Genomic DNA, 11,365 nt, shown 5'->3' on the forward strand with positions numbered 1-11,365 from the left:
AATCTGAATTCCATGAATATGAGTTTTTATACCCAGGTTTAATTAACCGAAACAAGATTTTTTTATGAGATACCCTCTATATTAGTTAAAGGCAGGAATATATAAGTGATCATAATTTTCATAGAAAGTTTCCATAATTTGATACTATTTTCATGATGCCACTTTACAAGAGCGTTGGTAATTTCAAAGCCAATCCCAAACAGTTATATTTTCTTCAATTATCCACCAGTTAAACAAGAATTTTTGCTTTGATAACGTTCAGGACATATTCCAGTGAAGTGTTTTTGTCTATCATCATAATATAGCCTTGATAGATACTCAATGATGATAGGGATTTTTGTATAATATTAATGCTAGAACAAATTCACTTTTTTGGTTAAACTGAATTTGTTATTTTGGACTGGACTAGCTTTTAGGATTAGATTATAGGCCAGACCAAATTCACCTTTTTGCTAAACTGACTCCTGGTTTCCTAGTTTGGACTAGACTAGATTACCAAGCTTTTGACTGAAACTAATGGCTTTTTATTAGAAATAAAAAAAACTATTGCTGCGTAGGTAACCAGAACATTTTGAGGTAATTCATCTTCATTATTGAATATTCTAAATTCATTGTAAGCTCAATTTTGCAATTTTTTTGTAACAGTAAATATTAAGAATCGTTTAGGTTACGCACCACCCCTCTCTATCTTAGCAGTCTTCAGAAAATGCTATATAACTAGGATAGAACAATTAATCTCATTAGTGTTGTATTTGTAGTAATTATTTTCTAAAATTAAGTTTATTATGACCTAATTATTAAATACTACTTAGCCCTATTTGAGACGGTTATGATTTGAAAACAATAAATAAACTGACACACATTTCGTGTAATAAACTAACGTTGATTAAGAAAATTAATATTTGCTCATATGAATATTCTGTACCGTTTGTTTGTTTTTAGCAGATAAGAATAAAGAATCCTGAATATAGTTTTTATAAACTTAACAACAAAGTAAGACATAAAGGTGTTGTGTTAAAATGGCGACTAGATTGAATCTCACCAAAATTTTATTGGTTGTTTTGGGTGAGTTATTCAAGTTTATAAAAAATAATTCAATTATTCCTGCCACTGGAACATACAATGGCTTTAAATAAAGTATATCAATTAAATAAGGGTAATTATTATTATATGAATATTCTGTAGTTTTCAATGTTAATAGGTGCTAATAGACAAGTCTCAGACTCAAGTCACTCACACACAAATGATATCAAATATTTCTGTTCTTAGTAGACAAATTTGAGATAATGTGATTAGTAAGGATATACAACTAGAAATATTTGTAACTGTAACACGAAAGTTTGCCATAAAAAAGAAGAAGGCTTCACTTGCGTATCATAATAAAAACACGGTATGTTAGAAAATAGAGCTTCCGGTTTTACCATTTTAATTGGATTGATTGACTTTCGGTTCGGCTTTTTGAACTAGCTTTATGACTTAAATCAAAGGTTTTGGCTAAAGAGACGGAAAACGTATAGTTTTTGTTTTTTATCAAACTTTTATTTGCATTCGAATTGGCTCTCTTGATGTAAGCAGGCCGATTTTCTGATTAGGTTAGGTTCACTTTAATTAGGTTAAATTTACCTTAGCACATATTAGGTTTTAGATCTCAATTGACTGATAGCTAGAGAGCAATACCTTTCTCTATATGTTTTTATAATCAAGAGTAACTGCCGTTCCGTGTAATTCAAAAAGCCGAGCCGGAATTCAATCAATCCTATTATAGTAAAACCGACATCCGGAACATCGATAAATGGAATCTGTAAACTCGAAATGCCAAGTTCTTATCTGATTCTAAATCATTGAGGAATATCATAAGACAATATGAAAAAGGTCGGATTGTCCACATAATTAGGTAGAAAATCATTACTGCCACAATACTCATCTTTAAATCAAAAGCAAAACGTCGAGCTTTTCCAGTCTTAGATGGTCGAATAATAATAAGCAATACATTTCTTTTTTCCTTGATATCATTTAAGTGTAAATCACATCATTCACATCTTCTGAAAGAGCCAAAAATACCGCAAATGGCTACCAACTAATAAATATACTATGCCCGATCATCAAAATCTTTTTTTATGTTAAATTCTTTGAATATGCCTTATTGACTACGTCATTCTTCGTAACTACCTTCATCGCTGAATAAACTTTCACAAATAATTTTATGTCAATTTCTTTGTTTATTCTCATCATACATTGCATTTTGAATCAATGGCCCACATTTTCGATGTCTTATATTGCTCTGACATTTTTTGAAGGTAAACAAGTACAACTCGTTCATCTATATCTGTCACGTTTTGCTTTTCCATCCATTTTCCTTAGCGATTTTTGGGGTATTAGTCGTAATTCAACTTCACTGTTCGAATAATCAACATCGGAATTTATTTTGAAACAAATCACAACCAAAAACAACTGTGATGACAATGGTGAAAACAATAAATTAATCTTATGTGACAGATTACAAACTATTTTTCTCGTCGCCTTGACAACGAAATGTATAAAATTTCAAGTATTTATATGATTTCAAATTCTATCAATAAAAAAATATAATAGTGTAAAGTATTCGTGGATTACTGCTCTATTTCACATGTGTTTTAAAGATCTTAGTAAGTTATACTTTAATATACTATTATAGTCATTTAAACTTCCTTGTCCTCGAAACATATCCATAATTTGGATTAATTATTTAAGTAACAAAGTGGTTCCATCATGAATCGTGTTACTATTTCAACTCTGGTTAAAATGTGGCAGCAAATACAACAAGACTATCTAAAATATTAAGCCGATTTACAGTTGTACATTAAAATTTAAATATCAATTGACTAACTGCAATATCCCTTATCTGATATTCTGGCGATTCTTAGATTATCTGTGATTTAAGCAAGTTGGATTGCCTACTTTCATGGTGTGCTATACGCCGAACATACCCCTTATTTTTCAGATGAGGCGTAGCCATGCACAAATATTCTGGATCTGGCATTGCCGGATTCTAGCCCATTCACTAAAAATGCTGAACAAAATGCTAGGACGCAAAAGTCGGTAGAACTTTGTTTGTATAATAATATTTTAAGTTTCGAAGAGGACCAGAATGGAATTTTAAATGCAATAGATGTTTCATCAGAAAGTAGCCGCACTACAAAGACAGCAACTGAAGTTTTGCCAGACGACATATTTTTGGATAATATTCCAGACCAATCGTGTTTAGAATTACGTTTCCAACAAATCAATGATAAGAACGACAATCAAAATAATAATATATCACATTTTGATGAAGTATTACAAAACGATTAAATGGTAAAAAACAAGATTGGACCGTTATCGAAGTAGCTCCTCAGCAATACGATGATGATGATCAGGTTTTAAACGAGTTGTCTATAAATACGAACAAAGATCAAATACTTACTGATATCAGCAACATTACCTTAGAAAGTTACGTTGATTAGGATGGGAATAATCAGTATAAATATGAGGACAGTACCGGATTTGATTTTAACCAGAATGAAGATGTGAAGAGGATATTTGATGTTCACCAGAACAGAGATGCGAGTAATGACGAATTGGACATTAACGAGGAAGCAGATGAGGGTAATATTGGATTTTATATTAACAAGAAAGAGGATGAAACTCTCAAGAGCAATAACGAGTTCATCGTTAACCAGAATGAGAATAAGAGCAATAATAAGTTTGCTCCAGACTATGAGCCGGTAAGTGATTCTGGAGAATGTTTGGAAGAGGAAATAACAGATGATAACATGGACAACAAAACAAAAAGAGCGCAGACATATCTCAAGACAGTGTGAATGAGGACTAGCAAGAATAGCGTAAAACAAAACGAAAAGCAAACAAAGAAAATTGGAAAAGACAATAATCGAAGAATAGAAGAATGTGTGGTAAAAATGATTCTGTCTACATAAGAAACAAGCACAAAATATTCAAATTTGGAATAGATAGATCTGGTAGAAAGATTGGAGAAAAAGCAATTGTCCTGCTTGCCGCAAATGAAAAAATCATTTTTGTGAATCATTTTCTAATCAAGATAGAGAAAAAATACGTAATCAGAAATACTGAATACACAGCAAAAAAAGAGTTTCAAAAATGAATGAAGAACAATTTAGAGGAGGTGTTTGACTGGTTTAAAAACATTGGGCATGGACTGAATACTTCAGAAGATATATTCAGAGAGTATATAAATATAAATATAAACACAGAAAAACGGTGATTTCTAATTGGATGGTTGAATTTACTTCCGAACATGCCCTCCCGTTATTGGGGACAGTTTTTAATAATAAATCCGGGTGTTACATGGAGTATATGAAGTATTGGAAGGATAACAAGCAAAATGAGCTCTCTTATTCACATTTTCACGACATATTCCGTGAGTTGAATTTAGATATTTATAAGCCAAAGAAAGATTTTCGTGATACGTGCATGCTCGTGAGGCCGGAACTATAGACGGCCGAATTTATGACGTTCATGTTGCTAGAAAAGAATTAGCTAGAACTGAAAAAGACAAATATAAAGCTGAAACTACCGAAGAAAAGAATTACGTTGACTATGGACCTGGATGTGCAATTTGAGCGCTTCACAAGTATTTATCTTATTATAAGCCATATTAATGAAAATTATTCCAACACTCACATTCCTACTATTTTGTGATCCGAAGGCTGCAACTATCAAAACACTATCGAATTTAGCAGTAGAGAGACAGCAAGTTATTTACTAAAATTTCTTGGAAAGGAGCAAGGAGGAATCCATTTCCATATAGAACAAGATTGTTGACACATGATTTTTTTAAGATTACGCTTCAAAAAAAATGGCTTTTGAAAGTTTTAGGCTTGGAAATGTGAAGGATGATCGGACAGTGACAGATCTTCAGGTAATGGTGTATGACCGCAACGAAAAGAAAATATTCTTCCAACTACTGCTAATGAGAATTAATTTTAAGGTACTTGAGAGAACCGTTTACAAGCATTTATACAGGAACAGACTTCCAATTAAACATGATAAGCACAAAAATCTACGAGAGTTAAAGGCATGATTACCGGCTGATTACCATTATTTTTATGGCGATATCCCTTATGCCTAAAACAAGTTTTTCTAATTACAGAATTTTTTTTCTTTAGAATAGAATAGAAGTAGAATATCCCGTATCTCAAGCTATAATCTTAATAAGTAGCGCAAACCACTTTTTTATCATGAATTATGACAAATCTCATTTCTTCAATTATATCAAATAAAAGAAATGCAGACGATTGGCTAGTTCTATAATATTATCAATACAGTGACTGCGCAAATAACAGGATTCCTTTTTCAATTGATGGATGTAATAAATATAAGACTATAAATTAATGATTCGGCTCTATGTATTCAAATGTGCTTTGCCTTACACAATAACCAATTTACCTTATCATATTTCGTTTTCAGTTCTACTTCTATCAATTTCATTGGAGGTAGAAGCTAGAAGAAAAATATTACGAGGACGAAAAACTATTAATAGATCATACATGAGTAAGTATATATTGTGTTTCTTCATTTATTTAAGCATTTATACTAGAAATAATAAACTATTTACTAAGTAGATACTAAACTACTCACTATTCATAATAATTATCCAATAATACTTAATTATTCACTAATTTATGTAATATATTCAAATTCGCCGGTTACTTTTCACTATTTCGATCCATTTACTATGGCAATAAATTATTTACTGACTTCCTCGCTGATAAACAAGCTACTATTTACAAAGAATTTCTCGGTAATTCGTTTCTAGAAAGTGGTTCTATAAAAACAAAAACAAATCACCGATTCAAATAAAAACAGCCTATTCGAGAGCCACCGCGAACAGGACCGGCTTCACGGTCCATGTCATGGACGAGTTTGTAATAATATATAATATATATAATATATAATATAATTAAGTGGATATCGATATGTGTCATCTTCGTTTAAATGTAAACCTCTTATTCCAGATGTATGAAATCATTAAAATTTATATTACTGATTCATAGAATCCTAGAAGCAAAATTACAAACTCATGTCAAAGTTACAAAATTGAGTGACGAAAAGTAGCAAATCATTCATAGGTTCTTATAAAAAACAAGTAAATAGTAATACTTCTGAAATTTGCTAATTTGATTATTTATTACAAAATTTGGCATGTTGAAACGTTGTGCTGGGTTGAAATTTCTTCAATCGTTGGTGGTATTCATACCGACCACTTTGCTTAATACTACTACCACTACACCAACAATTATATTCTCTGACATATGTTTTGATAACCAAACAGTTGTCTTCGTGACCGAAGGGAAACTTAAGCGTTGAGCTTATATCTATATCGAGTTAAAAAAATATGCGGTTAACTACAGGAGGATAAATTTGATAGATACAACATTGTAACTCGTTACAAAAACTATCACCAATAAAATTAACTCAATCATAACACTAGAAAACGAGCAGCAAGGATTCAGATAAAGAAGAAACTGCGTAAATGCAGTATTTATCCTACGAGAACTGGTTAAGAAATCAATAGAATAGAGAAAACTAGCTTCATTGACCTCACATAAGCTTTTGACCGTATTAAAGTAGAAGATGCTATTCCTATTGTATATTAGAAACATACCTACCAATACAACCAAGACCATCAAAACATATACTCAGAAAATCAAGTTCAGCATTAAAGGTAAACAAATAAAACCCTTATCAGTCAATAGCGGTATCAGAAAAAGAGATTCGTTTAGTCTAGTCCCATGTTATTCAATATAATAATGGATGAAATCATTAAGAAGGTGCGGCTAGGCAAATATGGGGGAATGGGTGACAGAAAAATCAAAATCATCTGCTATGCTATGTTGATGATACCATGAAATGTGACGGAAATGAAGATGCTGTTCAAAGATTATTAAATATATTCAGTCTCACAGGAAAACACTATAACATGACTATTTCGACTGCAAAAACCATATGTATGACAACATCAAAAGAGTCCATTAGATGCAAATTAGAACTAGGAATTGACATAACTAGTTTTCGAGAGCTGGAGCAACTAAGGTCGCGGGATGTCTTCAGAACGTAATATGGCGGAACAACCACCTAAGACAAGAAACAAAGGCACGAATTTATGGAGCGACAATCAGATCTATATTAATCTATACATCAGGAATAAGACCAGAAACATCAAAAACGAAACAACCTTGGTGAGAACAGAAATGAAAATTATCAGACGGATCTCGTGAAAAAACTATTAGACCGAGGAAGATGCGAAAACATCAGACGTTACGTAGATAACATTAACGAATGGATTTCAAAACGTAAAAAACAATGAAACCAAGTCCAATGGTAGCAGATAGACTGGTAAAAATAGCAATCTCCAATTGGAAACACGGAGGTCGACAACGAAAGAGATGGAGTCACAATCTAGAGCCAGGATAAGGATAGATATCGAAAAAGGAACATGAGTTATACCTTTTATGGAAGAAAAAAGAAGGATTGAAAACGTTCGACTAAGTTGTGCGATGCCTAATTGCCTCTCTTTCCTGTCCTTGTAGTTCTCATCGTTCAGATTTTTTCATTTTATATATACATCACCTGTGGGATCCGTTTCATAATTTTTTTTTGAATATGTTCTATTCCATTTGCTATTTTAAGAGGGTCATTTCAGATTCATTCAAATTCTTTTTGTTCTTCTAAGGTGTCTATTTCCATGGCTTCTATTCTTCTCTCTTCTTGCTCTTTTACTTTCCACTTTTCCGATCCATATACCAATGTACTTCCTATCATTATATTGTAGATACTCAGTTTTCGTTATTTTGCCATTCATTATTCCAATTAGTGATTTAGTTATTGTTCTTACTGTGTTTATTCTACATTTTATTTCTGTATCATCTGTCCCTTCTTTACCAAAAGTAACTTTATAGTTCTCACAACTCGCTATAATTTTGATGTTTATATGCAGTTGTATCCTCTCATATACACAAGTACTATATCTTTTGTACGTTCATCTGCAGTCCCTATTTTTCGCCTGCTTCCTGTAGATTACATTCCATATATTCTAAGTCATCTCTGTCGTTTGCACATATTAACTGATCATCTACAAACTGAAGGGTGTATAAATTAGACCTATTTCGTCGATTCGAATCCCTTTTTCTTTGAAAATCGTTAAAGCTTTAGAAAAATATATTTTAAAGAGTGTTGGGGAGATGAAGGCTCAGGCCTTCGTTGACTCTGAAGGATCCGATACTTTATTCCCGATTTTTACCTCAGACTATGACTTAAGCCTCTTGTAAATCTACAAACATTAGGTATTCTGGTCTATGTCTTTCTGTTTTCATCAATATCCATTGCTTTAAAGAGAACACGTTGTCTGTACAGGACCGTCGAGCTCTAAACCCACTCTGTTCTATTTATTGGTAATTAGTATATTCCTGCTAAGTCATATTACTTGTTATTCTTGTAAATACCCTTCTTATGGTATTTTTAACCGATATCCACGATAATTGTTACATTTTAGTTTCTTGCCTTTTTATGTATAGATATGATGAAAAATGTTTTCCAGTCTTCGAGTATATTTTCATCATTTATATATTTTATAAATATACAAGCTATTTATTGTTTCATTACTGAAGATACTTCTGTAAAACACAACGCAAGTGGGCTTGGATCAGTTGGGCGCGGAGGTCAGATATTAGAATTTAATATAATTATCAAACAAGAAGACAGCTACCTAGTCATATCAATTTGAGAAATTTTTGATATATTAAAAAATAAAACAAGAAATAAAAAATTATAATTATGATAATTACAGTTTGTGAAGAATTTGAAGAAATCAGGCAGTGGATTATTGAAGTGTGAAGCATTAGTTGTTCGTTCTGTTATACTACAAAAAGTCCACAAATGCGTTCTTTGATATATAGATGCCGACTAAATTATCAACATATTTAAATGGCGTACAAATTCTCAACAAAATATGAACCTACTTCGTCCGGATGTAAAAAAAAACTCTTCGACCTCTTTTCGAAACCATAATACTTAAATGAAACCGATAGCAACTATTTCTTTATCGGGCCATGCATTGCTTGCACTTTGTTGAATAGTTATTTCAAAACTGTTTAAAAAAGAGAAAACTTGTTAATTCAATAATCAATAATCAATAACATCTATTATATGAATAGTAAACAACTGTGTGAAGCACTTTACACTACAGTAAAAATTCCATCAACATATAAAGTGGGCTAAAAACATGAATTTGTTATATTCGACTTAATATGTAGGTACAGTCATTGAATAAAAACTGTTCCTTTTTGACATCGTCCAGGGTGACTCTCAATTCTTAAAAAGGCTTAAGACTTTAAGGAAATACTCTCGAGATCCGCAGAGGAACCGTCTATTTGGGAGTGAGATTTAGTCACACTCTAATTTGGACGGCCGATCTAAACGGGAGCCTCATCAAGGCACTCGCAAAAAATTCCATACTTTAAACGTACAATAGCTACATCCTTTCTATAAACGAATATAGAGCAAACGCCTACTGCACCCTACCAAACCATATCCTCAAAAAACTCTTGGCTTGTGAGCAGTTAACTCTCCGTTTATGTCGCCATTGATACAACACCCATTCAGAGCTTTCTAAATGTCATACAGTCCCGATATGTGATGGAATCTAACAATCCCTTTGCCAAAAAACCCTTCTCACTCCCCAGATCACTACTCGACGACCCCTTTCCTCAAAGTACAAGAGAAAACTTCTCTATTCCTCCTTCCCCATTATTATTAAGTAAAACCTTCTTGGATATCCCTCCTCGTCGATTGCAGGTTTTTTCGATTTTCCAGTGAACCAGCTCACCAACCAAATGGCTGACGGCAGGGTATAATACAGCCGCAGCTGTACCCTTCTATCTAAATAAACAAAAGAACTCTATTATATTCTCCAAAGAACCTTTCTTTTCTCTTTTGCTCTTTTCATTCCATTTCAGTTCACACTAGCCCTAAAGAGGAATATCAGGGATATACCTCCCCACTCCACATGAATGTTACAATCCCATTTGCAAATAATCCAACGTACCTCTCTCCCTTGTTACAATAAAAATAGTTACTGGAAAGCTAAGATTATAAATGTAAATGGAATAAAAATAAATATTTTGAGGTTATTTTAAGCTTGAATATTCTCCACTTATTAAACCTCTTCATCAAATAAAATATTTAAACTACATACGTCATACTATCAATCAACGTGTCGTGGCAACTAGGGCCTAATTTTTTTGTTAAATTATGTAGATTTTTACTATAAAATTGTTTTTATTCTTCTAGAGTAACGATTTTTTTGTTTTAGGAGAAAGTGCAGTACCACCTTTTGTTGTAGTAATATTGGTAGCCATTGGAGAAATAATTTTTGGAGGAATATTATACGTAATATTTAAATTTTGTATTTTGGATAAACCAATCAGTCCAAGATATCAAATGGCTCCTAGGGAAGAACCATAATTAGAAATAATTCCTGACATAAGGAAAACTATATAATAAATCTATTTTCTACGTTGATGAATATTTTTTAATTTTGCAATTGTATCATTTTATTTGTAAACTACTATATATTGACTATATAGATATAAAATATATATAAAAACTTTGTCATTAAACATTTATTCGAATAATGAGTGTTGTACTACTTTGTTACCGAATGATTATTAATAAGCAGCATTATATTACGTGAGCTGACGTATTCTAAATCTAAAATAATTTCATCGGGCTCTGGCTATATCAGAATCTGGCAAACGCACAGAATGCGTTGTGACTGTTTTAAACTGTCACTGGCCGTTTTCGGTCTTTGAGCATAACATATATCGTTCACTCCTTGCAAAAACGTCATGTCTCAAAAAAACACGATTTTTCAGGGGAGTGAATTTAAAGTTTAAAAGTAGAATAAAATGAATTCAAAATAATTTTTCTCCGATTGATTTTTTTACTATGCATCACCTCTTTTTAGATGATAGCGGATAATTTTTCTGTGTTTTAAGAAAAATTTGTACAAAATTTTTAAATTTTAAAAAGCTGCTTTTTATTTATGACGTTATTTTCCCAAGTTTCTGATGAGGTGCTTGGTGTATGTCAAACTATGTCGGTATTGTCAGTGAAATATTAAAATTTGAAAGTTTTACATTGAAGTATCTTGAGCTAAGCCAATCTTGCAAAGATAAATTAATGCTGTTTAAAACAAAAGAATGAATTTGGGAAAGACAACAGAATTTCTGTTAATGAAAACACAAGTAAAAAATATATTGTCCGCCATTTTGATGGAAGCAGTTTACCACCGTTCAAGAGCGAGCTGTGA

General features: G+C 32.1%; 1 protein-coding gene across 2 annotated transcripts; it reads left to right on the forward strand.

The window, feature by feature from the left end:
- The first annotated feature begins 960 nt into the window (after positions 1-960).
- Positions 961-10,596, forward strand: LOC130904094 (uncharacterized). Of its 2 annotated transcripts, none has more exons than XM_057816652.1 (3): positions 961-1,065; positions 5,464-5,547; positions 10,367-10,596. In XM_057816652.1, the coding sequence occupies exons 1-3, from the start codon at positions 1,020-1,022 to the stop codon at positions 10,516-10,518; spliced, it is 282 nt and encodes a 93-aa protein (XP_057672635.1). In that variant the 5' UTR covers positions 961-1,019; the 3' UTR covers positions 10,519-10,596. The 2 variants fall into 2 exon arrangements, with proteins under 2 accessions (XP_057672635.1, XP_057672636.1); XM_057816653.1 differs by lacking the exon at positions 961-1,065 and adding an exon at positions 1,078-1,156.
- The last annotated feature ends 769 nt before the right edge of the window (positions 10,597-11,365 follow it).

The sequence above is a fragment of the Diorhabda carinulata genome, chromosome 2, assembly GCF_026250575.1.
Source record: "Diorhabda carinulata isolate Delta chromosome 2, icDioCari1.1, whole genome shotgun sequence".
Classification (NCBI taxonomy): domain Eukaryota; kingdom Metazoa; phylum Arthropoda; class Insecta; order Coleoptera; family Chrysomelidae; genus Diorhabda; species Diorhabda carinulata.